The sequence below is a fragment of the Lepus europaeus genome, chromosome 19, assembly GCF_033115175.1.
Source record: "Lepus europaeus isolate LE1 chromosome 19, mLepTim1.pri, whole genome shotgun sequence".
In the NCBI taxonomy this organism is placed as follows: domain Eukaryota; kingdom Metazoa; phylum Chordata; class Mammalia; order Lagomorpha; family Leporidae; genus Lepus; species Lepus europaeus.
The window spans coordinates 17,245,717-17,270,560 of record NC_084845.1 but is presented as its reverse complement, the minus strand read 5'-3'; the positions used below and the strand labels follow the sequence as shown (position 1 = coordinate 17,270,560).

The 24,844-nt window shown below is 57.5% G+C and overlaps 2 protein-coding genes across 3 annotated transcripts in view; one reads left to right on the top strand and one right to left on the bottom strand.

Moving 5' to 3' along the window:
* The first annotated feature begins 686 nt into the window (after positions 1-686).
* On the top strand, positions 687-9,861 carry CEBPG (CCAAT enhancer binding protein gamma). Of its 2 annotated transcripts, none has more exons than XM_062176443.1 (2): positions 687-771; positions 6,373-9,861. In XM_062176443.1, exon 2 carries the CDS (start codon positions 6,468-6,470, stop codon positions 6,915-6,917), a length of 450 nt encoding a protein of 149 aa, XP_062032427.1. In that variant the 5' UTR covers positions 687-771; positions 6,373-6,467; the 3' UTR covers positions 6,918-9,861. The 2 variants fall into 2 exon arrangements, with proteins under 2 accessions (XP_062032427.1, XP_062032428.1); XM_062176444.1 differs by lacking the exon at positions 687-771 and adding an exon at positions 4,063-4,454.
* A 2,914-nt stretch (positions 9,862-12,775) lies between these two features.
* PEPD (peptidase D) overlaps positions 12,776-24,844 on the bottom strand; it is a 113,820-nt gene continuing 101,751 nt past the window's right edge. The window contains exons 12-15 of the mRNA XM_062176102.1: positions 22,646-22,794; positions 16,635-16,819; positions 13,621-13,812; positions 12,776-13,280 (exon numbers count right to left, since the gene is read on the bottom strand). Coding sequence (XP_062032086.1) covers positions 13,143-13,280; positions 13,621-13,812; positions 16,635-16,819; positions 22,646-22,794 — 664 coding nt within the window. The 3' untranslated portion in view covers positions 12,776-13,142. The remainder of the gene's footprint in view (positions 13,281-13,620; positions 13,813-16,634; positions 16,820-22,645; positions 22,795-24,844) is intronic.

The following is a 24,844-nucleotide window of genomic DNA, read 5'->3' as shown; positions in this document are numbered from 1 at the left end:
AAATCCAGTGTATTTCACCGTCACCAGGAACCCCAGGCTGCAGTTCCCACGAATGTGACACCAATACTAACCCTACGTTGGCAAACGCCTGGCTTCAAAACACCAGAGTTTGCGATCGCCTTGAGGGCCGTGGAGGGTTCTGGGCTCTTCCCCCGCCCCGTGCCAGGCTGCGTCCCCCCGGCGGGCGCAGGCCGGTGGGCGAGGCGGCGGGTCCGTGGGGGCGTTCCGGGAAACTCAGAAATCACGGATTCAAAACACCACCTCAGGAATGTCGTTTCCCGAAAGCAGGTGTGGCCTTCACAAGGCGAGGCTGCCTCTAGCCTCCGGCTGGGACACGACTCTTCTCGCTACACGTATCCCACGGCGAGGGACCTGCCGCGCCGCCGACTCCCGCGGGCGGCTGAGGAGCCACCGCCGGCTCCCGCCACGCCCGCCACGCCCGCCGGCCGCGCCGTGGCCAACGCCTCCGCCGCGGGCCCGCCTCCCGGGGCCACGCGGCTCCTGATTGGCTGATGCTGCTGTCCGTCACGAGAGGAGGGCGCGTCACCGCTGGGCCGGCGTTCCCATTGGTCGTGGCGGCGGCGGCCACGCGCGCGGTGCCGGCGAGGAGGGGAAGCCGGTGGCCGCGGCGGCGGAACGGGCGGAGGCAGCCGGTTTCGTAACCGTCGCTCCTCCTCGTTGACTCGCGGGCAGCTAGGCCTGGGTCGGGTCGGGCCGCGCGGGGCCGCTCGTAGTGGAGGCCGCCTGGGGGCGGGCGGGCTGGAGGCGCAGGTAAGGAGGCCGCGGGCGGGCGCGCCGAGCGGAGGAGGTGGAGGCCGCGGCGGCGCCGGCGGCTCGCGTGTGCGCAGGGCCCGGCCCGAGGAGACCCGGGGCGGGCGGCCGGGAAGGCCCAGCGCGGCTGGAGGCGCGGGCGGCGGCCCCGTGCGGCGTCTGATGCAACCTGCCGGCAACACCCGGCGGGGGCGCTGAGCTCATCCCTGGCGGCGGCCCAGCGCCGCGGCGCCGCCCGCCGACCCCCGCGCTCCCGGCGCGGCCGGAGAGGGATGGAGGACGCGGTGTGCCCCCTCCCGGGCCGGGCCCTGTTTGTGAGCCGCGCTGCGTGTGTGTGTGTGGACAAGCCCGGCGCGCGTTGGCCCCTGGGGGTGCGGGGTGTTCCCGCAGCGGCGGGAGGTGGACCGTGTCCTGCCCGCGTTCCGCAGAGGATGTTTGCTGCCCTGGAATGGGCTGGGGCCGGGGTGGTGGTGGAGAAGTGTGGGAGAAGTTCCTGGAGTGGGGAAGCAGGGAAGACAGCTGGCTTTTAAACGCGTAACTGCACGGAAAGGTGGTTTCGCTGTTGCACGGGGGTCGGGCGAGGCTTGGAGGAGCAGGGCAAGGTTAGCGCGGCCGCAGGGAGCCCCGGGCCAGCAGCCCGGGGAGGGTGCGAGGGGCCGGGGGCTCTGCCCTTCCGAGGAAGCCGTGCGCTGCTCCCCTGGAGGAGGCCGTGTCTGGCCCGGCGTCGGTTTGGGAAGGGGGTGTAACAGCTCAGCACCTGGGAGCCGCTCGCTCTCAGCGGCGTGCTTTGAGTGGGTCATCACCAGTCAGAGCAGAGCTGTCTCTCCCAAGAAAGGTGACTCCCAAAGAAAAGTTTGAAACCCGATCCTGCAAGGACTTGCTTTCGGTGTCTGAAAGTTGTTGATGTTTTAGGTGTTTGGGGTAGGCTGTCCCTCGGGTTGTTTCTGGAAAAGCTGAAAACCAAGGCTGAATCATTCCAGGATACTAGGGGATACTTCGGTTTCTTGATTCCCCGTTTCCGGTGGGCACGCGTGGCTGGTTCAACTGTTTTTAATACAAATAGGGGGAAACAGGACTTCATGTCTTCAAGAGCCCATCTCTGAATCTCAAGGGCCCATCCAGACTGTCAGCTCGGTGATGGGGGAGGGGAGGGCTGTGGTCTCCTCCCGGGGGGCCTTAGGTGGCACCTGGGAAGCCTCTGGGAGCGACAGCTCGCATTCCCGGCACTTGGGTTTGGTCTGGTGGTCCCGGGAGTGCCTGACCCGGTCACAGAACCACTGGGAAGCACAGGTAGCCACACCTCCAGGCTTGTCTGGCAGTGTTCCGGGAAGGTGGTCCTAACACGGAGAGGTGACAGTGGTCTCCTGCCTTTTTGGCTTTCTAGCTTTGTCAGTAAAAAAAGAAGCAAAAACTGAACACACACTGTAGTAGATGTGTATTTACAAACAGTTTGTTTTGTATGTTGTAAATCAGACCAAACATGGATGGGAAAGGTGACGTTTAAAAAGACAAAACAAACACGAGTTCTCATTCTCCCGGCAGCCTCTTGTGTACTCCCTGAAGAAGGGGGCTGTCTCTCCCTCAGGGCCCCTGCAGCGGGTGGGTGCTGGGCCTGCCTTTAGCTTTGTCTGCAGTGGTGCGCCCTGTGGAGCTGGGATTGACAAGAAGGTGGGGGAGCAAACTGGACAGAAGCACCGTGATAAGAGAAGGTGGGCAGTGTTGAGGAACCAGTGGTGATCTAGTGTTGCTGAGATGTGCAGTGGAAGGGAGCAAGGGCTGGAGAGGGGCTCGGGACCTGGGGTTGGACCCTGTGGACTGGAGGAGGAGGGTGTGACAGACTCAGGTTTGATTGTTAGATTGCTCTCGCCACAGCAGTCCAGGGAGCTAAGCCTGCTACCCCTGAGAGATGATGTCAGGCTGACGTAATTTAGGTGGCATTGGGGTGGAGGAGAATGGAGGGTAGGAGATTCTTGTTGTTACTGTGTGTGTGTGTGTGTGTGTGTGTTTATTTTTAGGAAGAATTGTCAGGTTTAGTGATTTGAGCTGAATTGGAGAAGGGAGAAGCATTTATGAATACTTTGAAGCGTTGGCCTTCACTGAGGACATGGGGTGAAAAGTTTATTTTAAGGAGCCAGTGGAGAAACATCATTCTAACTGTATGGGGAGGGTGAGACAGAGGGTTTTTAGGAAAATTCTTTTTTTTTAAGATCTTATTATTTATTTGAGAGGTATGGACAGCGAGAGGGAGAGACAGAACGGTCTTCCATCCAGGAAAATTCTTGACAGGTTTATTTTCCCAAGTGAAACTTGAGAAGAATTTTATTTTACTCATTCTAACATTGTCAATTTTCAGTGCGTTACTGATTTGAAAGAACAATACTCAAGAGATTTGTATTAAAAAGCCTACCGCGCATTTAGGCCGGCCTTAAAGATCCATCAGTAATGACACCAGGGGCTCGGTGTCAGCATCACCAAAGCCATTTGGCAGCCCGGTTCCCGAACGCCGGCGCCGTAGATCAGGACACCTGAGAAGGTGCGCTTCTGTAGCCGATGCTGGTGTGGTCGGTCCGGCTTTGAGACCTGTTGCTCTTTAGCTTCCCTGCTGCTGCTTCCTCCCGGAGTGACTCACGAGCAGGAAACAAGGCGCCACCCTGCTTCCTCCTGAACTTTGGAATTGGGCTTGTCCACAGAGGAGCCACGCTTGCATTTAGGGTTGAGTGTCCAGGTTTGGAGTACATTTTTGGCCTGTTGTAGGTGCTCAGTGAATGAGGAAGGAACAAAAGCGTAAATGACTTTACATTGACGTTCATCATAAAAAGAAATGCGTAATCTTTATGAAGCTTGTTTTGTTTTTCAAGTTGAACTTTTAAAGCATTCTTGGGGTTGTTTTTATTGTCTGCAATTTTTCTTGCATTTTTATCAGTTTGTAGGGTCAATGAATACTTTTGTTTTTCCAGACAAAGGGTTTACCTTCTTTTTGTCCCCCCCCCCCTTTTTAAAAAATATTTTATTTGAAAGGCAGAGTTAGAGGGAGAGGTAGAGAGAGGGAGAGAGAATATCGATCTTCCATTCACTGGTTCACTCCCCAAAGGGCTGCATCAGCACTAGCCATTTGGGCCAGGACAAAGCCAGGAGGCTGAAACTCCATTTGGGGCTCCACATGGGTGCAGGAGCCCAAGGACTTGGACCATCCTCCACTGCTTTCCTAGGCTGTTAGAAGTGGAGCAGCCGGGTCTCAACCCAGTGTCCATTGGATTGCTGGTGCTGCAGGCAGTGGCTTAACACGCTGTGCTAGAGCGCCGGCCCCAGACGGTTTACTTTCAGAACCTCACCTACTGTGTTGTTCAGCTCTGCAGGATGAGTCAGACTGGGGTAAAAGCCCTTCCCATTCCTAGATGTGCCAGTACAGAAAGGGCATGAACATCCCTGAATCTGGGGCCTGGAACGGACCAGAGTTTTGAGTGACTGAAATTCATGAGGCACAGCCAGGCAGCAGGCATCTGCCCATTCCTTCTCTCATTTGCAGATGCGGAGGCACAGCCCACAGAAGGAACTGGAGCCAGAGCCAAGACAAGATTGACCTGGTTCCTACTCTGTGCTGCGGTTTCTGAGCTGGGCCACGTTGACTGTAGAGATTAGTTTTAAAGATCAAAAACTGTAAATGGTATGAAAGTTAAAAGTAGGTAAGTAAGGTGAACACAATCGTGAATGGTAACAGTCACAAGAGAGATGTTGAGTTCAGCAGGTTCTTTTTTTTTTTTTTTTTTTCCTTTTTTTTTCTTTAAGATTTATTTATTTGAGAGGCAGAGTTACAGACAGAGGAAGAGAGGGACCGGGAGAGGTCTTCCATCCTCTGGTTTACTCCCCAGTTGACCGCAACGGCTGGAGCTGGGCGGATCCGAAGCCAGGAGCAAAGAGCTTCTTCTGGGTCTCCCACATGGGTGCAGGGGCCCAAGTACTTGGGTCATCTTCCACTGCTTTCCCAGGCCATCAGCAGGGAGCTGGGTTGGAAGTAGAGCAGCCAAGACATGAATTGGCGCCCATATGGGCTGCTGGCCCAACCTGAGGCTTAACCTATTCCACAGTGCTGGCCCCCAGCAGGTTCTTGAAAATTGGGTAGAATATGTGTCAGATAGCAATAAGGGTGACTCAAACTAATACTGAACAGCCACTTTGGAAGATAGATTGGGCAAAATAAAAATTATCAAGGGAAATTGTGCAATATTCATTACTGAAGGTTGACTTGGAGTAGATCTCCATCGTGGTTTAGAAGGAAGCTTTGTCTCTTGGAACTGGAGTGAGAACAGGTGTCTGCTTGCTCAGGGCTGGCTGTGTGGCTTTTAAAATAACGAACAGTGATGATATACAGACTTTGTAAAGCCAAGACCGGAAAACAGTGTTACAGAGAATGTCTGGCTAAAGGTTTGGGGGAAGGTACACTGTGGGGTGTACTCATTTGGAGCATTTCATAATTCTGACCACATTTTTTCCACTGATGGAGTTGTAGCAGTTCTGTGAGAAGACAGCCAGCTAGTTTTGTGGTTGATAATCCTGCTTTAGATTTCCAAGAGTGCAGTGGAGTTCCTGGTGGACGCAGCTCAGCTTAGTCAGTGTGTGTCTTGAAGTGGCCTCATGCCTCGGGCGGTTTTGCTTTCACACCTCTTCAGGCGGCTAGAGGGACTTGGCTGGACTCAGAGCAATGCAGACAGGAGTAGTTTTGAGTTTCTCTGGGCAGCACCGGCATGTCCTGGGGGCACATCTGGCAGTGCGATGGGGGTGCAGGTGCTGGCTGCTCTGTGCTGTCCAGCTTGAGTCCCAGTATGTGCACTTCCCTGGTTGCGTCATTGACTTCTGTCTCTTTCCTGTGGTTTCAGTTCAGGTGTGTGTAGACGTTGTGTTAATTATATTAAGAACAATAAACCACTACTACAAGCATAGTGGGGTGGGGGAGCACGTTTGGTGTCTCATTGCTTCTAAATCCAAGAAACTAACAGTACATTTTGGAAAACTTTTGAGAGCATTGGAAAAAAACAAGGAAAAGAAAACACACACACAAACACCCCCCTTTTCAAAATAACCCATAGAGATGGCGCTGGGAGAAAAGCAAAGTCTTTTGTGACTCCCTGTCTACCTGATGGAAGAAGGAACATGCAGGGGACAGCATCACACCCCTCACGGGTGCTGGGGAGGGGGCTCTCCATGCCAGCATTCTCTTCTGGCACGAGCCAACAGCCGAGACTTCTGCCCCATTCTGTTGTGGTGTCTCAGCCACCATCATTGAGCTTTTCCATGTCTAACCCGAATATCTTACATTCTCCTTGGCATATCATTCCGGGTGCTGTCAGTTCATGTGTGTCACCTAATTAGTGGTTTCCCTCCCCTTTTGATAGCAATCACAGATGGGCAGGACCCTTGGGGATTCAGAAAGGCTGGGTTTAGCCTCTCTGAGTTAGATGATTCAGGCCCCTGAAGAACTGCCACGGTTGGCAGCTGCTGTAGCCTTCACTCAATTACTGTCCTGCTGTATGGGGAACGTGCAAGTTTAATTTCATTGGACGCTGTCTTGGAAAACATTTTAATGCAGTTTGTTTCCTTCACTAGGTACATGTGAAGATTTGTTGGCAGTGTGTTGTGGACACCTCTGATCACCTTGCCTCCTTTCTGCTTGTTCTGTGTTGGTAAGGGAGAGTGCCCAAATGAGCAAGATTTCGCAGCAAACCAGCGCTCCGGGAGTGAACGGAATAAGCGTTATCCACACACAGGCACATGCCAGTGGTGTGCAGCAGGTCCCTCAGCTGGTGCCTGCTGGCCCTGGGGGAGGAGGCAAAGCTGTGCCTCCCAGCAAGCAAAGCAAAAAGAGCTCACCCATGGATCGAAATAGTGACGAGTATCGTCAGCGCAGAGAGAGGAATAACATGGCTGTGAAAAAGAGCCGCTTGAAAAGCAAGCAGAAGGCGCAAGATACACTGCAGCGCGTGAATCAGCTCAAAGAGGAGAACGAACGATTGGAAGCAAAAATTAAATTGCTGACTAAGGAATTAAGTGTACTCAAAGATTTGTTCCTTGAGCATGCGCACAACCTTGCAGACAACGTGCAGCCCATTAGCACTGAAAGTACAACAAATTCTGATAATGCAGGACAGTAGACCCATCCTTTCCAGACCTCACAGCTGTGGCTGAATGTCAGCGTGTGACTGCCTGCGCCACTCACGTCAGTGGCTGAACGCTGTCTTGTTCCATTCGTCAGAGATCCATTGGAGCTTATTTTCTTGAATCGGCACTGAAGAGTTGATTAGCAAAAAACAAAACAAAACAAAAAAAGGTAGCCATGTAATTAGAATATCTGGTTTAAAATGATATGAATTTTTGTGGGGATTAAAAGCCAAACATTTTTAAGGTATATGGTAAAAAGAAAAAATCTCGGACCCTGATGTTAGTAAATCCTGACTTCCTAGGAAATGCTGCTTTTTTAGTTGACAGAGGGAATGGGACGCTGGCAGGTCACGCAGAAGGGTCTTGGTTTTCATGGAAATGGTGAATTGGATGAAGAAAAGCTGAATGCCATCCGTGTTAATCTGTTTGTGATTTTATTCCCAGTTGTGTAGTAGAAATCCGCAGTTCCAGAAACCAATCACTGTGTAATTTGGATCAATTTTAGGAATCACATAAATCTTGTCTTAGCGTAATTAGTAGTATTTACCCCAGTAAGCACAAGTTTTTGAATAGTGATGACAGGTTAAGTAAAGAAACCTGTCACATCTTAAAGGCAATATGCAACTAATTGGTTTTTAAGTACAAGTAATATTTAGGAAGCAAATTGATTTGAGAAAAAGTAAAATTTAAACATGTTAGAATTGCGCTTTTGGAGTACTTTTGGATTATTGGATTGGCATTATTTTGCGTCCTTAAAGAACCAGGTGGCTTTAGAGAAGTTTGTGTTATCAACATGTTAGTTTCCACAGGTGCTAGTAAAAGTAAGCATTTTGGAGGAGGGGCTTTTGACCAAGTTAGTAAACACGATGCCCAGCAGGTGACGCACACTGCTGACCACAGTTTGGAATAACCCACAGGTGGTTTGTCCCGCGTGCAAACCAGCCGCCACAACCGTGATCTCTAAAGTAGAAATTGCTTGTGAAGGGTTGTTTTGGTATTTGATCTTAACTAAGTGATGATGAGAAAAATATATCAACTCCATGCCACTTCCCAAAATTGTAGTCTAAGAAAACTTGAAAATGTAATGTTTTGACCTTTAATTTATTTCACATAAATACAGCTTTTTATATTATTTTTGTGACATTTCTTTCTCTAATTAGTGGGCTGCTTTTCCAGACTTTATGTATCACTGCTTCGGTTTATTCATTGGTATACTTTCATGTCTCATAAGTTATTTTAGAAAGAAAATGCCGATAAAACTCAGGATATTCACATTTTTGTTGACTAAAAAATGGCAATCAGTAAAGTAGGGCATTTCTAGATTCTGACATATCATTGTTGCTTGTTTAGATCGTCTTTGTTAATGTTCTTTTTCTTTCTTTTTTTTAGCACAATTCTAGTTTGAATTTGTTGGCTTTTGCGTAGTTTTTTGTGCCTAGGCTGATGATGAGAGACTTGTGTCATATCTGATCTTAAAAAGTTTATGTTACCAGGTATCTCCTTTGAACATGGTCGCTTCTGGCCACACTGCTGTTTCCTAGTAGGACTTGGGATAGTGTGACCAGAGCTGAACCCAGGTTGCACCCCTGGTTGGCGGAAGGGTGCTGACTTCTGCTGTTTCCTGGGCAGGAGAAGACACCATAGCACCCTGATGCTTGCCGCAGAAGCGCGAGGCCCTTCTGCACAGACAGGAGCCCGCTGTCCTGTGACTACCGTCCAGGAGGGCTGTTCATTCCCTACGGAGCCAGAAAACAGAATGGGGGTTCTTGTTAGGGTCCAACACCTTTACTTTGGAATTTCAACCTCGTAGAAAGGTTGCTGTTGTGAAAAACTAAGACATATGGAGTCCTGATTCTTTAGCTGATTGATGTTTATAATGAACTTCATTGGAGATGCAGTTGGGGCACTTGAATCTTTAAGCACCTCTAACAGGTATTTTAATTCTTTATTTACTTAAAAAAAAAACCTTTCAGAAATTGACGTCCCCATGGAGTTTGGTCACCAGTTACACGGATTAGCTGTCCTGAAGAAAGAAGCTTCGGGAAAAGGCCATTCAAGCTTTCCTGTGAACTGCAAATCCGAACTGTAGCATAAGCAAACAGTGACGCCCATGCCTGGGACAAACACGTTAACCACTGTCTTCAGTGTCTTACCTAAGTGGTCCAGAGCAAATGTTCTCTGTTGATGGTTTAAATGCAAGGAAACCAAGTATGGGGCGTGAGTTCAGAGCTCTGGAATTGTAAAGTGACTTTTGTAACTTTTACTCTGTGTGCTCCCTGCGAACCATTAAAGATTTGATCTGCCTTGTGGACAGATCTGGTGACTTAGAAACTAGGCTTTGGTATGAATTTGTGGCTGCCTCTGAGTCTGCGAGGACGGTGCTTTCTGACTGGCGTTGGCTGCAGAGGGTGGGATCTGGGCAGCCCCTCTTGCTGCCTGGCCTCTCTCACTGGGACACCAGCTCAGATTCTTTGGACATTCTTACTGAGAAGTACTAAGATTTTAATAAACTAGGACCAGGAATTCAGGTCATGAGTGTGAAATTCTGAAGCTTACATCATAATGTAGAAGTATGTGTAAATTTAACACTTAATATTAAAAAGAAGGAAATTGTAGCAGCTTTTTGATGTTTCTTAATCCCCATTAGAGGGCTTGAAACTCGGAATCTGGAAAGCCCACCTAGCACTCAGTGCTTTCTGTTGCCTTAGAAATAGGAGGAAAACTGTGTGGCGAAAGCCAGGAGGGAGAAGTCATTCTGCAGCAGTGAGACCTGCCTCTCAGGAAGAAGTCACTAACTTGTTCTTTTTGTTCCTGGCTTCCCTCAGTTTGTGAGATTACTCTATTTTTTTAAAATATAATTTTATTTCTTTCAATGAATTTAAAATAAAAAACAACTTTGGAAGGATGACTGTGGGTTTCTTTTCCTTGGATACCAGAAAGGTACAAATGATGACCAGCCTGGGGGCGGGGGTGTGGCGGGGGCGGGCAGTGAGGGGAGGAGCTGAGCTGCTTCTGTCGCAGTCTAGATTTTCTGTAGTAGGCAGGGGAATGGTTTTCTTGGACATGAATGCATCTTTAGTTATATTTTTAGACACTTGGTCTAACCTAAAACTGTATCCTAGCGAGTAATAAAATGATTTGATCACCTCATGTCTTACGTGGTTTCCATTTACAGAGAGGGAGGAGGTTGTTCATGTTTCCAGGCAGACGGTCAAGAAAGTAAAGTAAGGCCTTTCCCCTCCCCATACAGTTTTCTAGAATATATATCACCCTTATTTACCTGATGCCACACAGCGTCTGTGGAGATAAATTTGCCGACGTCAGGAATAGGAGTCCAAGAAGTGACTGGAATTGAATGTTTCAAGGGAAGTTACCATTTAGAGACTTCTGCCATGACCTTTCAATTATTTTCATGTCTTGGGAAATAAATTCCTACTTGTTGCATCTCAGTGAAAATCATAGTACAGTAATTATTTCTATGGGTAGGATGTCCCGTGTCATTTTTATAAGTTAGTTGCAATTTAGAATCCAGTAACTTATCTTGAGGAATTTTATAGAGAGATGATTTCTTTGTGCAGGTGCCAGGTCTTTTTAAGTACAGCACTTTTAGGCTGCGCCCGCCTGGGTCCTGGGCATATCTGTAGCACTCACCAGCATCTTGTGTGCACTTCAGAGGAGAAGGCCACTCCCTGCATGATGCTGTGCCTCCCAGAGGCACCGGGAGCTCTGGGGCTGTAGCATTGGCTCTGGACAAGAATGAGCTGAAAGCGAGGCAGTCACGCCTTGCACCAGGTCCTGTTAGAGCTGGATGTCTCCGTGTCGTCACCAGGGCTGAGCCTGCCTCACCTCCCCTGGCCCGACTGGTGGTTGGCTAGCTGCGTGCTCCCCGCTGCGCCCAGGGTGAGACCAGTCTCCTCAGGATTGGCTCTCCTTCATCTCCATCCCCGTCCCCTCCTGCACTGCTGTGGCCCCAGGGCTTTTCCAAGCTTTTATGAACAGTACCTCCTTCCTGAGACAGCTCTGTCTGGAATGTGCATCTCTTGCTTCTCACTTACCACCCTTCCTCTCCCAGCCCGTAGCTTGCTGTGCAAGGTCATTGCTGTTACTTTCTTCATGGTGCTTCTCCTGCTGCTCGCGACGGAACACTTTTGTGGGTGTTTATTGAAGCTGAGGTCTCCTTGGGGAGCTCTGAGAGCAGGGGCCATGTGTTCATCCTGCACTGGCACGGAGTAGGCGCTCAGTTACTCTCTGATGGCCTCCAGAGGTGGAAAGCTCTGTACAGCTTTCTGGAAGGGTCTCGCCAATTTTTGAAGCTGTAGAAATTTCTGCAGACATTGGAGGAGACTTGTTTTCATCCTCAGGAACGTGGCTAGAGTAGAGTAGGGAGCTATGGCCAGGCATCTGGGAACCATGCTGTCAGAGAAAACACTGTTTGGCTCACGGGGCTGGGCTAAATGAGCTGCGTCTTTGTCCCCAGTCTCTCTCCTGGACAGAGTTTACTGAGATTTCCAGTTGCTGTGTTTGGTCTGTGTGGAATGGGCTGATTGGTTTGGGTATGTCTGATGGGGAAGGAGAAAGACTCGTGATGCCTTTAGCTATGTGTCTTAGTTACAAAAACTTTGTCTTAGTTACCAAAACTGCCTAGAGTTCCATGCTCACTGCGACTGGTTCTGTCCTGGAGGTCGGGGAACTGAAACCCCCCTACGCGGGAACATGTCTGTCACAGGGCAGTGGGGGCGGGCGAAGGCTTGGGGAACTCACTTTTCTGACAGTCGGAAGGCCCGTCGCCACACTGCTCAGCGTCACGGCAGAAAACCTTCTAGAATGAATGTTACACATTTAAGAAGCAGCCAAGGTAAATGGTGATCTGGAAGTAAGGGGCTTTTATTGTAGCGTGGCCCCGTGGCACACTGACGTTACTGCCACAGGAAGGGAGCCACCTACTGAGCTCCTCGGTCTCAGTCTGGCTTGGCGTTGGGAGTTCCCCACCCCATCATGGTTCCGTCTGACGTACATCCTCTCGCACTTCACCCAGGCTCAGAGCACTGGGAAGACAGACCTGGAAGGGGGTACGGAATTCTGGGAGTGGGCTCCTAGATGGGGCAGTTCTGTGGGAAGGAAAGTGCTGTCGGAGGACCAAGGCACAGTGGGCCCGGCGTGGTCACCTCAGCACACCAGGGAACGAGCAGGCTCTCCTTGGCTATGGCGCTGTGGCAGACCGCAGGATCTCTGGCAGGTGTTGGCTTTGCAGTACGTCCCACGTGCACGGGACATCAGTGCTGTGTAGGTCTGCCCCTTTCAGAAATCTCGCTTTGTGGCAGCACCCACATCAAAGGCCTTTTTACATTACCACGCTGCCTCTGGGCCTGTGCAGAGGCATGGTGTGGGCGAAGTCCATCAGCTGGATCCACTGAGGGCCCAGGGTCTCCACCCCACACCCGTCTGCCCTGCTATTTAGAGGTTGAAGCTTGGTACCTGAGGGTAGTTCTCAAAACCTGAGCCTTAGGAGCCCCGCCCCCCCCCCCCCGGGGGAGGGCAGCCCCGGCATCGCCCCTAGTGACTGTGATTCGGGAGCCCTGACTGCACATGGGCTCTGGGAATCTTTGACCAAGGGCTCTGTGGTTCTGGTGCATGTTAGGCTTGGGAAGTCTTGCAAGAAGTGACAGAGTGACCCTGAAGCCCGGCAGAGACCCCGGGGCTCAGAGAGGCTCCTGGAGCAGCCAGGCCGGTCCAAGGCAGAAACAGGTGCAAAGGCCCGTCTGTGCCACTGCCACTAGTTCTCGGAGTCCACGGGTCCCGGGTACTTGGGTGCAACGGGCTGACAGCAAAGAGAGCAACGTGCACAGAGGACCACGTTCGGAAACATTTTATTGCAAATTCCATTCTGCACAGTGATTTTTAAGAGGAAACCCCAGAAAGGCATCTTTCCTGAGAAACAGCACAGACGGCAGCGGGAGATTTCAGCTGCTACTGCAGAACAGGGTGATTATCAGGCAGCACGTACGTCCCTGTCCTAAAGCGAAGTGCCTATCATCTTGCAGAAGGTTAATATGAAAGGCTTGCTTGCCTAGGAATCAGCAATCACTATTTGACAGGAACAGATGTCCGTGTTGGGACATCAGAGCACCATCTCGCCCGCTGGGGGTGCCAATCAGCAGGCTCCCCGCCGTGCAGAGCCGTGGCCAGGCCCCAGTCCCGCTGGGCATGCCGGGTGGGCTCTACTTGGGGCTAGAGAAGGGGGTAAAGGCCTTGTCTGAGCCCGACATGCAAGCTTCGATTTCCTCCACGGTGCGCGGCACGCAGGTGAGCAGCTCCATGCCCGTGTCAGTCACTACGACATCCTCTTCGATACGGACCTGGGTCAGACGGACAGATGCTGGTGACTGGAGCTGGTGAGAGGGCCGACCTGCGTCAGGCTGAGCCTGCTGCTGCCTGGGCGCTCTGAGGACCCGGGATGGAAGGGGCTGGCCTCCAAGACTGCAGGCCAGCCGCTCATGGCACTGCCTCATCCTGTCCTTGTCGGGCACTGGAGCTCCTGGGGCAGGCCGGGGTTGTAGAGAACCTGTGCATCTTCCCACTCAGGAGTGAGGCACCTGTCTGGGCCCTTCCCAAGTGAGGAAGTTGTCCTGGGACAAGCAGCTGCAGTGGGGCAGTGGACACGCCAGGGGCAGGAATGCAGGGCCCACGGGCACTCACCCCACCAAACCCGCGGAAGCGCTGCAGGACCTCGCGGTTAAAGAAGCAGGCACGGGCCGGGTCAGCCAGGGCCTCGTCCAGGAGGTGGTCGATGAAGTAGATGCCTGGCTCCACGGTGAGCACCATACCTGGCGCCAGGTGCCGTGCAGTGCGCAGGCTGCGTAGGCCCGGCTCGTCGATGCGCTCCACGCCCTGTGGAGACAGGACACGCGAGGAGGACCCAACCCACAGCTCCAGGCTGGCCACTGTCTCATCGGGGCTCTCTGACCAAGGCAGGGTCTCCAGCCGAGATTCACCCCTGCTGTGCTGGCCACAGGCACTTCTGACCTTTCCCTCTGCCGTGACCCTAGAGTTTGCGTGTCCCTGGCCCTGGACACCCTCAGAATTACCTTCAAGAGCCCAGGGACACCCACCATGTGCACACAGCCAGGACAAGCTGCCAGGGTGGGCCCATGGAGCTGGCTGGGTGTCCGGCTTCCGTCATTCAGGCCCCCCTCCTGGCCAGGGGAAGGGTAGCAGCCAAACCAGGGAGGCCAAAAAAGCTCTTAAGGAGGCTGTGAGGCCTCCCGGGGGCCGCATCGCTCCTTCCAGGCAGCTCAAGTGGAAACTGGCCCCAAAAGAGCTGGTCCTGGCTCCCCTAGGCCAAGTCCCAGGTTTGCCCTGTGACCATCCAGGAAGAGGGGCTGGAGCTGTCAGCAGGATGGGATGCTGTGTGCCCATGCAAGTGCATGGCCTGGGGGTGTGGCCCTGGGAATGGGCCTGTGGCCTGGAGGAACAATGGCAGCCACTCCCTGCAGAGACCATGTCTGTTCCTGCCCCCATGCCCCATCCCTAGCCCCAGTGCACACCCAGCACTGGGCCTGTCCACTCACACACAGGCAAAGTGGACAGGGCTGCAGCCTGGGCCTGGGGCAGGTGGTGGCCAGGACACTGGCAGAAGTACCCTTGCCTTCCTCAGATCCCTGGGGCAACCATCTGGCCTGTGGCCAGGGCCTCTGAGCGAGTGGGCAGCCAGCGAGCTTTTGGTCAGGATCTGAGCCGGTCCCGCTTGTGGCTCCCCCCAGGAAGCCCAGCTGCTGGAGACGGAGCTGTCATTTCTGACTGTTTGGGGGCCAAGAACATCAGACTTCAATTAGTGGTTCACGTAAGGTAACCAGAACCAGGCTGGCCCAGCCTCCAAGGCAGGGCACAGCAGGGAAGGCTGTCAGTGCAATTGTTAGGGTGGGGACAGCCGCTGTGACCAGCAGTGAGCAGGCTGGGCCGTGAGGGGACACCGAGGCACCGTGAGGCTGGCTGGGTCATGCTCTGGGCGCCAAGTCCTGCTGCTGTGGCCCCCGGCCCCACAGTACCTTCCTCTGGGCCGCTGACCTGGAGGCTGGGGGATGCTGGAAGGCAGCAGGGTCCTCCTCAGCTGGCAGGGGGCCCTGTCACAGCTGAGGGTCTGGGGGTCTCTGCTCCAGCATGTTCCTGCTTCTGCCGCCTGAAGCCAGTGCCTGGCCCCTGGCACCACTCCCCTGCCCTAGCCCCCAGCGCCTTCCTTTACACCCAAGTGCCTGTCCCCTTCTCTACCCCATGGCTGAGGAAGCCAGGCCTGGTGAAGGCAGAGGCCCAACAAGGTCACGTCTCCTCCAATTGCCCCACCCTCCCTGGAGGCCCAGGCCGAGCTGCCGCGTGGGGCTTGGTGGAGAGAAGAGAGACGTGCTTCCCTCCATCCCCTCCTCGAGCTGGGGGTTGGCAGCGTGGAAGGACACCCCCGCCCCGGCTTGGGTAGGGGCAAAGGTCAGGGATCCCCAGCCCACTGACTGCAGCTGCCTCTTCTGAGCGCGGCTCGGGGGTCTACCAAGGACAGGGCACAGGCCTGGGCGTGCCTGGGAGGCCGGCCACGAAGCAGGAAGGGCTGGGCTGAGCCCAGGCCTCCTGCGCAGGGGCGAGGGTGAGCCCCAGTGGCCCAGGGTGCCCGTCTTGCTGGGGGCACATGGGGCCGGCACCCCGGGGGCCTGTGCCCGCCTCTGCCTGGGCAGACGGCTCACAAGGCTTCAACCTTGACTGGGCTCCGAGCAGAGGAGCCCCAGATGTGTCTGTAGGCCTGAAATAAAACAAATGACTTTTATAGGAAAAGCCGTATTTTTCCACAGTGTTTATCTGTCAGAAGAATAGACTCTGAGCACAAAGGGCTGCTTACTGGAAGAGATGAAAACTGGTTGCTGCCAGTTTTCTCTGGTGGAAAAAAAAAAAGTGCTCTGGCGACTAATGAATAACGAACCTCGGCTAACAATGTCTGGAAGGCCCTGCTCTTGGCTCCCCGCACACAATGGGACGGGGAGAAATTAGGAAATTAAAACTGATTCTGTTTCTCCAAATTTAACTGTTTACACTTGAGGAAAAAAATAATTGAAAATGCTTCTCTTGAGCAATCTCAACACCCCCCCCCAAAAAAAAAAAATTCATTCTTGCTGCTTTCAAAATACCCTGTAGCCACCAGGCCAAGCCTGGTCTTGGCTCCCTGGCTGGTGGGCCCCAGGGTGTGCACCGATTGCATAACCAGCCCTGCGCCGTGGGCACCGGGCCAGGTGGCAGGGACAGGCCCACCCCCTCCTGCTGGGCCCAGAGAGGCCACAGCCACCTGCCTGTGAGGGCCTCCCTTTGGGTGGTCCTGGGAGGGTTGCTGGCAGGGGTGGGCAGAGAAACCCTGTCTATGGCCCTCACGAGCCTCCCAGGGGTGCCTGGGCGTGAGGAGGCCGCAGGTGCCAGCCAGGAAGTGGGGTAGGGTCTTCATGGAGCCACAGGCTGGAGGACCGGAGGGGTGCAGTGCAGCTGTACTGACCATCTATACTCAGCGTCCAGGGTCGCGTGGAGGCAGCCACAGGAGGAATACCCACAGACCCACCCTGCCTCCACGGGGGTCATGCCAGGACCTCCTCTCCCTGTTCTCCAGGGGGCGCCATCCCTCCTGCCCCGCCCCTCCCTGGGACGGCCTCCCAGGGCAGGCCACCCCGCCCCCACGGCACACTGACCTCAGGGTAGCCTCCCACGTCATGCACGTCAATGCCCAGGAAGTGGCCGAGCCCGTGCGGCATGAACACAGCCCCCAGGTGGGCCTGGACCATGGCGTCCACACAGCCACGCAGGATGCCCATGCGGCTCAGCTCCTCCAGGTGGATTCGGTCAGCCAGGCGGTGCATGTCAGGCCACCATACGCCTGCGGCTCAGAGCGGGAGGCAGTGAGCCTGGGCTGCACAGGGCGAGGGCTGCGCAGGCTCAGCGGTGGGGGCTGGGGATGGTTCCCTCTGAGCTGGGCTTTTCCACACAAAGCTCTGGACCTTGAGACCTCTCTGTCGCTCCCTTCTCATCCCAAGGGCAGGCTCTTGCCATCCACACACACAGGGGCAGCCCAGGCTTATCCTCCAGCCCATGTCACAGCATCGCCTGGGGCCTGGGCACCAGGAGGCAGAAGGCATGCCCCTCCCCGGTGGCAGCCACAGGCTGGCCTCCGTGGGCCCTGGGCCCGAGCCTCTGGCTGAAACACTGCCTCGGCACTTCAGGCCTGGGCTTTGCTCATGTGGGGCAATGGGGAAGCCAGAGCTGCAGGAGGGGGCGCCCTGCACAACCCCGAGTGGGGCTGACTCACCCTTGCAGGCCCTGTGGGGAGCAAAGGTTTCTGGGGTGAAGGTGCGGCTAACCCAGCCTTGCTGCTGGCTAGCAGGGGGTCTGCAGCCCAGCCCAGGCTGCCAATCGAATGAATCTTTGCCCCAGGGTTTCTGGGGCAAAGGTCATTGTGAGAGCCTCCGGAGCACAGTCCTTGGCCCTACCTGGGCCCCTGGGAAGGAGGCACTTGTGCCATAGGGCACTTGGGGAGAGCTCCCGTCCGCTTCAGCCTCCTGTCCTGACCCCACGGGGGCTGAGCGCGGGCCAGGTGGGCGGGGCTCTGGCCAGAGAGGGCAGCCTGCTGGCAAAGGCCCACCCCAGGGCCCCACGACCTCGACTCAGAGCTAGGCTTGCCCTCCATGCTGCCCCAGGGGAATGTTGGGGGAAGGCAGAGGCTGCATCCTGAGGGGTCCGGCACCCAGGAGGGCTGGGCAGGGAAGGAGGCCCCCACGGTGGGGCCGCTCCCTGGCAGGGGTCTCGGCCGGCTGGAGGTGAGGGCTTCAGCAGGTGGTGGAGCTGCGGTCTGGCCGGTTCAGCTGGGCTGGGCCCGACCCGTGGTCCAAGGCAGCGGAGAGGCCCAGAGCTCTGCTCACACATGCCCCAGAGGGAGAGGGGGAGAGGGAGCCTCAAGAGTCCAGCTCCCAGTGGCCAGCCCCATCGCTCCTCCCCACTGCTGGGAGGAGCAGAGTTGGGGTTGCCATTCTGAGTGCCCAAATGACACCTCGGCTGGCCCGGTCAGCACCCCTGAGGGCTGGGAGTGTTCCCTGGTGGCTGGCTTTCCTGTGTGACCTCTCTGAGCCTCGATGTTACCTGCGCCAGATGCCGCCACGCGGGCCCTAGGAAGCCAGCTGCGGTCTCTGGTATCTACCGGGCCCGAGGGCAGCACCCCTGGACAGCAGCCTCTATCCATCTGTCACTCTGGTAGCCCAGGCCAGGGTTTCACACTTTCCAGTGTCCTGGGGCACAAGCCCAGCCTGTCCCAGTGCCCAGACCAGCTCTCCTCCTGTCCCCTCGCCCCCCCAGTGTCCCCTGGAGGCCAGGGCACCTTTCTGTTCCAGAAGCATCTTGCTGGGCTGGCCTTGCCCATGTTTGGGGTCTCAGCATAAAAGCCGCTGTCTCCCCGAGAGCCTCCCCCAGGGTCCTGCTCACTTCCCTCCTTGTGCCATCGAAGGCAAACTGTCCCCTGCACACATCTGCATGCTTGCTTCCCCGTCTGCACCCCACCCCCAGCCCCGGGAAAAGCAGCTTCCCGAGGGCCGGGCCCGCCAGCCCCCGCCTTGGCAGAGGGAGCTCCAGGTCTGATCCTGGCGCGGACTCGGCTCCTGGTGGGGCAAGGGCCTCCTCTGGGGCGCCGGCACCTCTACCCCACTCCCCACCCGTATCTCCCTGAGAAGCGCAGCCTTCCAACCCGGCCGGCCTCAGCAGCGGGCTGTGGTCTTGGCCCGGCCCCGGCGAGGGTGGGAATCAGGTATAAATCATGGTCCGTGGGGGCCCCTCCTGGGGCCGGCCCGGCGCCTGCCCGGACGTGCAGGCCCAGGCGGCCCCGCGGCGCCTCTGGTCGTCCCGGCCTGCGCGCCCTCAGGGAAGGCCTTGCACACAGCTCTCTTGGCCGGCAGTGGGGAGTTTCTGCCTGTGTGTGGTTAGGGTTGTGACAGTGATTAAACCTCCAGCAACTTGGCCCCAGCGTCTGGCCCGGATGGTGGTTACAACACCCGGGGCCGGGGCGGGGCCCCTGAAGTGTGTGAAGGTTACTGTCTATGGGTTGGGCACAAGCGTGGGGGCCTCCCTGTGGCCCAGGCCCCGCCCACCCCAGAGCCCCCTGATCCAAGCCAGCCACACCCCTGGCCCCATGCCTGCCCGTACCCGGGACGCCACAGCAGGAGTCACCCGGCACAGCCCAGCAGCCAGCACCAAAGCTTGTCTTGGCTCCCCTCAAAACATCTCCTGGACCTGGCCCCTCACTTCGGCCAGGGCCCTGCTGTCTCCTCTTGTCCACTGTCGCCTGCATCTGCTTGGACACCTCGGCCACCTCTTTAGTCCACGGGGCACACTGGCTCTTCCTGGCCCAGGACAAAGCCCAGGTCCCTCAGCCGTTCCTGGCCGGGGCAGCCAGATCCGGCCAGGGGGCCTGAGAGCTGGCGCTCCTGGTGCTTCCTGCTAATGGTCCCCTTAGGTGGGACCCCCACCCCCACCCCTCCTGTGCAGCCAGAGCTCCACCACCCCAGCACAGCACAGCACACAGGCACAGCTGGGGCCTGGTTATGGCCTCTGGGCCCCGAGAGGGTGGGGCCTGAGTCCTGCTCTGTGCCTGGCATGGGGCAGGGGTAGGAGCCCCAACCTCCCTTGTAGCTCTCCGGGGCCCAGGATCCACATGTGCAACCCACCCGATTTGTGTTCAGACCCAGGGTGGCCAGGGTAGCCTCTGGGCCAGTGCCCGCCTGCCTGCCTCATGAAACCCTCAGGCTCAGAGGAGCAAGGCCCCAGGGTGAGTGCAGGGCGGCCCCGGGGTCCTGGCAGGTCCTCTGTGCCCACCTGGCCGCCCTCAGGCAGGGCCCTGTCCTGCTGGGCCTGGGGCTCATGGCATCCATCACAGCTTCGAGGCTTCCTGCCCGGAGCGTGACAGCCCCGGGGGGCTCCCAGCCGGAGCCAAGCCGGGAAGGCAGTGGAGGGCCCCACGTGCTGCATCCTTAGCGCCACTTCCAGACAAAGAGCTCACTTCATTTGCGGACAGTGGCCCTGGGGGGATGGAGGCTGTGTGAGCCAGACCCTGGGGGTGCAGGAGAGAAGGCCCGGGGCTTGGGTCCCAGGGCAGGCCCCGTGGGCTGCAGCGAGCTGCCTGGCAAGCAGAGCTGGCACAGGGCTGAGGCCCTGGGTGGGGGGGTCCCCGGTCTGTTCCCAGGACCTCAGAGACCCGCTCGACCTGCACCGGGGCAAGGGGCAGCATCTGCCCAAGCCAAGCAAGCCTGGCTGCCCCGTGTTCACTCAAGGTCCCCATCGAAGCAGAGTGCCCAGTAGGGGTGGGGCAGGGGGCGGTACACAGAGCAGGGAGGGCCCACAGCCAGTAGCAGGGATGGACACGGAGCCCCCATCAAAGACAGCCCTGCCTGTCCTGGCCCCTGCTGCAGAGGGGCTCAGGGCTGGGATGACACATGGTCCCCACACCTCTGCCTGCCCCCCGGCATCCTGTGCCGTCTCTAAGGAGGAGGCCTGATGAGAAGTCCAGCTACCCGAACACTGCCCATTCAGGAGGGTGGCAAAGCTGGCCAAGGGGCCCCTGACTGCAGGTCCCCAGGAAACACACGGGCGTCCCTCTCTACCTGCACAGGGGCACAAGCTGCAGCTCTGTGCTCCTCCTTTGCCCATTCTGAGGGTGGGGGCGCTCCCTGCCACTGGAGCCGCTCCTCTGGCTTCCCCTGGGAGTCCTCCCTCCCCCTCAAAAGTGGCCAGGACCTGAGGCTGAGGCCAGAGCCGGGAGTGAGGCGCAGTGCACACAACTACAGGAGTTGTGCATGGAAGTATCACTCATGTGGAGTGTGACACAGATGGTGGTAAGAGCGGACTCCAAAGGCACAGAAGGGAGGGGCCGCATAGAGGCATAGAGTCGGGCGTTGGCAGGTTAGCAAGGAGGGTGCTGGGAAGTGGGAGGCGGGGCTGCAAGAGGTGTGGGTGCTTGCAGGCAGCAGGGACTGGGAGCTGGGAGGACAGGGGCAGCTTGTGGCTGTGGCCAGCTCAGACACCTGGCTTGAGTCACTCCTCCTCCGCAGCAACCCCTCCCCCTCCTCTTCAGCCATCCCAGGCACCCAGCGACACAGGGCGGGTGGCTTGCCCCGACTCAGAAGCCACAGAGACCTTGGATCCCCCCAGCCATGCATTCTTCCAGGTGCTCCCGGTCTGCTGCGCCCCCCCCATCAGCCACCCCACCCCGCTGAGCGGCAGTGAGGATGGCTCCTCCTCTGGCCCCAGGATGGGGTACAAGGTCTGCGTTCCTCAGATCCCCAGGGGGGTATCCGCCAGGAGCCGGGTGTATTCTGATCATTAATTTCTGCCTCTCCTCTGGGCATCGTTGTGGGATTTCCTGCTCGTCTTTATTTACTCTTCCCCGGAAGGTCACGGGAAGCAGCCCGGCAGTCTCACTGAGGTATTTGTCTTGGCCCAGGGACTGAACCCACAAACCAGGGGCTTTTCCACTGGGATGCGGCAGGGGGCTGACCTGGCCATGGCCTCCGGGATGCTATGGGGGAGGTGACCTGCCCCCATCAGCACAGCAGCCCCGTGTGACCCCGATGGAGTCTGACTCTGCCCCGGGGGACCCTCACTGTCACAGTCTTGCAGTTCGGGGTAAGGGTGCTGCTGGGGCCTTGGCTGCATGCCCTCCACAAAGGGATCCTCCAGACCTGTGTACAGGTTACCCTGTGCAGCCCAGCCCGGAGGCAGGCCTGGGGGGGGGGGGGGCCTGCCTCGCAGTCTGCAGGGCCCAGCTCAGCGGCCAAGCCAGAGGCGTGTGGCTGCCCGAGTAATCAGCATGTCCAGGCAGCCGCACAGGACAGGGGACCAGGTGGGTGCTGGGACCAAGCCTCAGGCTTTTCTCAGTGCAACACGGGGTCCTGGGGACTGGCCTGTGGGCTCGGACAAAGTGTGAGTGGGGGCGCTGGGCCAGCTGCAGGTGCCACCAGCACGCCTTCCTGCGGCTGGGGCTTGGCGGTCCCGTGTGAGCAGGCGGCCTGGAGCTCCCAGGGGAGATGACATATTTTTTTTAATACCCACCACCCCCCCACCGGGTGGCCCAACACTCCTGCCCCACCTCCAGATGATCCCAAGCCTTGGTGTTGAGCCTCACTGTAAAGATGCCCACGTCCCACATCGGCAGAGAACCTGGGTTCGATTCCCAGTGCCACTTGGGTCCCCGACACCGACATGGGAGACCCCGAATGAGTTCTGGCTCCTGGCTCTGGGCGGGTGGGGAAGAAGCCAGTGGATGGCAGCTCACTCTGCTTGTCTACCCCCTCCCCACCTCTCAAATACATAAAGTGTACAGTTCTCTAACTGTGGTCTGCTGACAGGCCAGGCCCCTCTCCACGCTCCCACACCGACCTCCAGTCGGACCTCCGTGCACAGGTGCCTCAGGGTCCTGGCCCCCTCACGGGCAGGGGACACAGGTGGGATGATCTTGGGCCGAGCTCCCCGACCCTTGGCTGCCCCTGCCTGGTGGTCGGTCCCCTTCCTAAGAGTGACCCTGGGGACCTGGTGACATGAGCAGTCTTCCTGGCCAAGCAGGGGTTGGGGTAGTAGATTTAAGTCATGGAGGGCAGGACCTGCTTCCTGTAGGCACCTGCCACACGGCTGCCTCTCCTCCCCTCCTGGCCCCACCCCCTGCCCTCACCTGGCTTCATGGCACTCATCACGGCGCGGCAGCTGCGCAGCACGGCCTCGTAAACCGCCTTCTGGTCTGGGGTGAACTTGCCGTTGGCGGGAAATGAGCAGGTGATGTCAGAAGCGAAGCAGTAATACTCGCCACCCATGTCGAACAGGCTGCGGAGAGAGGCAGGGGTGGGGCTGGCGGGCCTTGGGGGCTCCACTGTCCCCCTAACCCTAGGCCCTGGGTGCAGCAGGGTGCTGAGGTCACCCCATCTCTGGGTGTGACCATGGGGTGGGGGCCACCCTCCAAGACCTCACTTGGCAAATGGGAGACAGACAAGTCCCAAGCCCCTGGCCTCCACAGAAGTATCCCAAGACCCTCCTGCGTCCTGCACAGGCTGAGGCTCGTGGGAGAGAGAGGGAGAGAAGGCCAGCCAGGGGCCTACGGACAGGCGTGATGGACGCACTGGCACTGCCCAGCAGAGCACCTGTGCCGCCAGCAGCCCCTGCTTCTGACAGTGTTGGGGTGGGATCTCGGTAGGCGGCAACTGCTGCCTGAGGGGAGGGCCAGGAGGGGGCGCCAGAGGACAGCCTGGGGCCCAACAGGGCTTTCCAGGCGCCCTGCCTGCCAGCGCTGCCATCCTACACCCCCAGGTGGCAGAGAGGGGCCAGCAGGACGCTGATGGGGTATAGCATAGGAGATGCAGGAGGGAGCCAGCAGAGGCAGGGTGGGGGCGGGGGGGGGCAGCAGGGCAGGTAGCTGAGTCAGGACAGTGGCTGAGCCTGCCCCCCAGGCGCCCTGGGATGGGCCCCTGTGCTGTCCTCTGTGCTCAAGGGTGGATCAGAGCCCTGGCTATGCACCCTCAGGACGTGTGAGGGCTGCTGGGTCCAGGACTGGCTTCCAGGAGGCAGCCCCCTGGGGGGGGGGTTCACCCAAGTGGGCCAGGGTGGGACCAGGTGCATAGGAGGAGCACCCCCTTCCCCTCTCACCCGGTGCACCAGCCCCTCAGACCCGGAGCTGGAACCCACGGACCCCTCACCCGCTCATGGTCATGGTCAGGTCTCAACCCAGGCCTAGGGTCCTGCCGTGGCTGTGGGGGGTTGGCAGGGGGGTGCTGGGGATGTGGAGGGCCACCCTCTTGGACCTGCAGGGGCTGGGTCTCGCTCGGAGTCTGGCTCTGTGCTAGGCTGCCCGTGGGGGTCCGTGCGCAGCTGCACAGATCCTGCCAGAGCTGGGCCCAGGGGCACAGCCGCGGCTTCCTCCGCGAGGGCCTCTCACCCAGATCCAGCTCGCGCGGTAACCACAACCGCTCAAACATTCCAGAAGCTGCCTGTGTGCTTGCCTGGAGGGGCAGGGGGTGGGGGTGGGGGACGCTATTCCAAGGGGCAGAGCAGGGCGTGGGACAAGGAGTCCGGCCTGCCCGACAGCACCAGCTGCCCTCACAGAAACAGATCTTTAAAGGGAAAAACCCTGACAGCTTAGGGTCCCGCGATCTTTGCTGGAATCCAAAGTCCCCAGCAGGGCGCTTTTTAATCTCTGGTCTCTTCTGATTGCAAAACACCATAAACAGTGCACAGTGCAGACAGCACCTGATAACACCTCAGGTGATTCCCAGAGGGTGGGGGCTGCCTGCCCGCCCGCCCGCGGCACGGGGGGCCAGGGCGCAGGCTCTGCAGGACCCCAGCTGAAGCAGGGGGTGACCCACCCCAGTTGTGCTCCGAGGATGACACAGGGAGGCCCTGGCGGCCACGCCCTGCATCTGCTCCCTGGGAGGCCCTGGCTGCATGGGGGGGGGGGGGGGGAGTTGGGGCCAGCAGCTGCAGCGGCTTACTTCCGCATGGCTGGCGCCTGCTCCCCAGGCTGGGTCAGGAGGGTGGGGCCCATCTGAGCGCCACACTGCGGAGGAGATAGAGCTGGGGGTGGGGGAGCCCACTCCGAGCCCAGGGATGACCCCTCCTGCTCTCATTCTGGCCCTCAGTCCTCAGAGCCTCAGTTTTTCCATCCCTAAAATGGCGACAGGGCATGCATTCGGCTTAGTGGCTGAGAGGCCGACTAAGATCCCTGCGTCCGGTACCGCAGTGCCTGGCTCCAGCTCCGGCTCCTGACTCCAGCCTCCTGCCAGTGCGACCCCGGGAGGCAGCCACGATGGCTCAGGGGGCTGGCTTCCTGTCACTCATGTGGGAGACCTGGAGTGAGCTCCCAGCTAGCTCCTGGCTCTGGCCT

Coding starts and splice junctions, on each gene's coding strand:
- CEBPG (XM_062176443.1), top strand. CDS start 6,468: ATGAGCAAGATTTCGCAGCAAACCAGCGCTCCGGGAGTGAACGGAATA.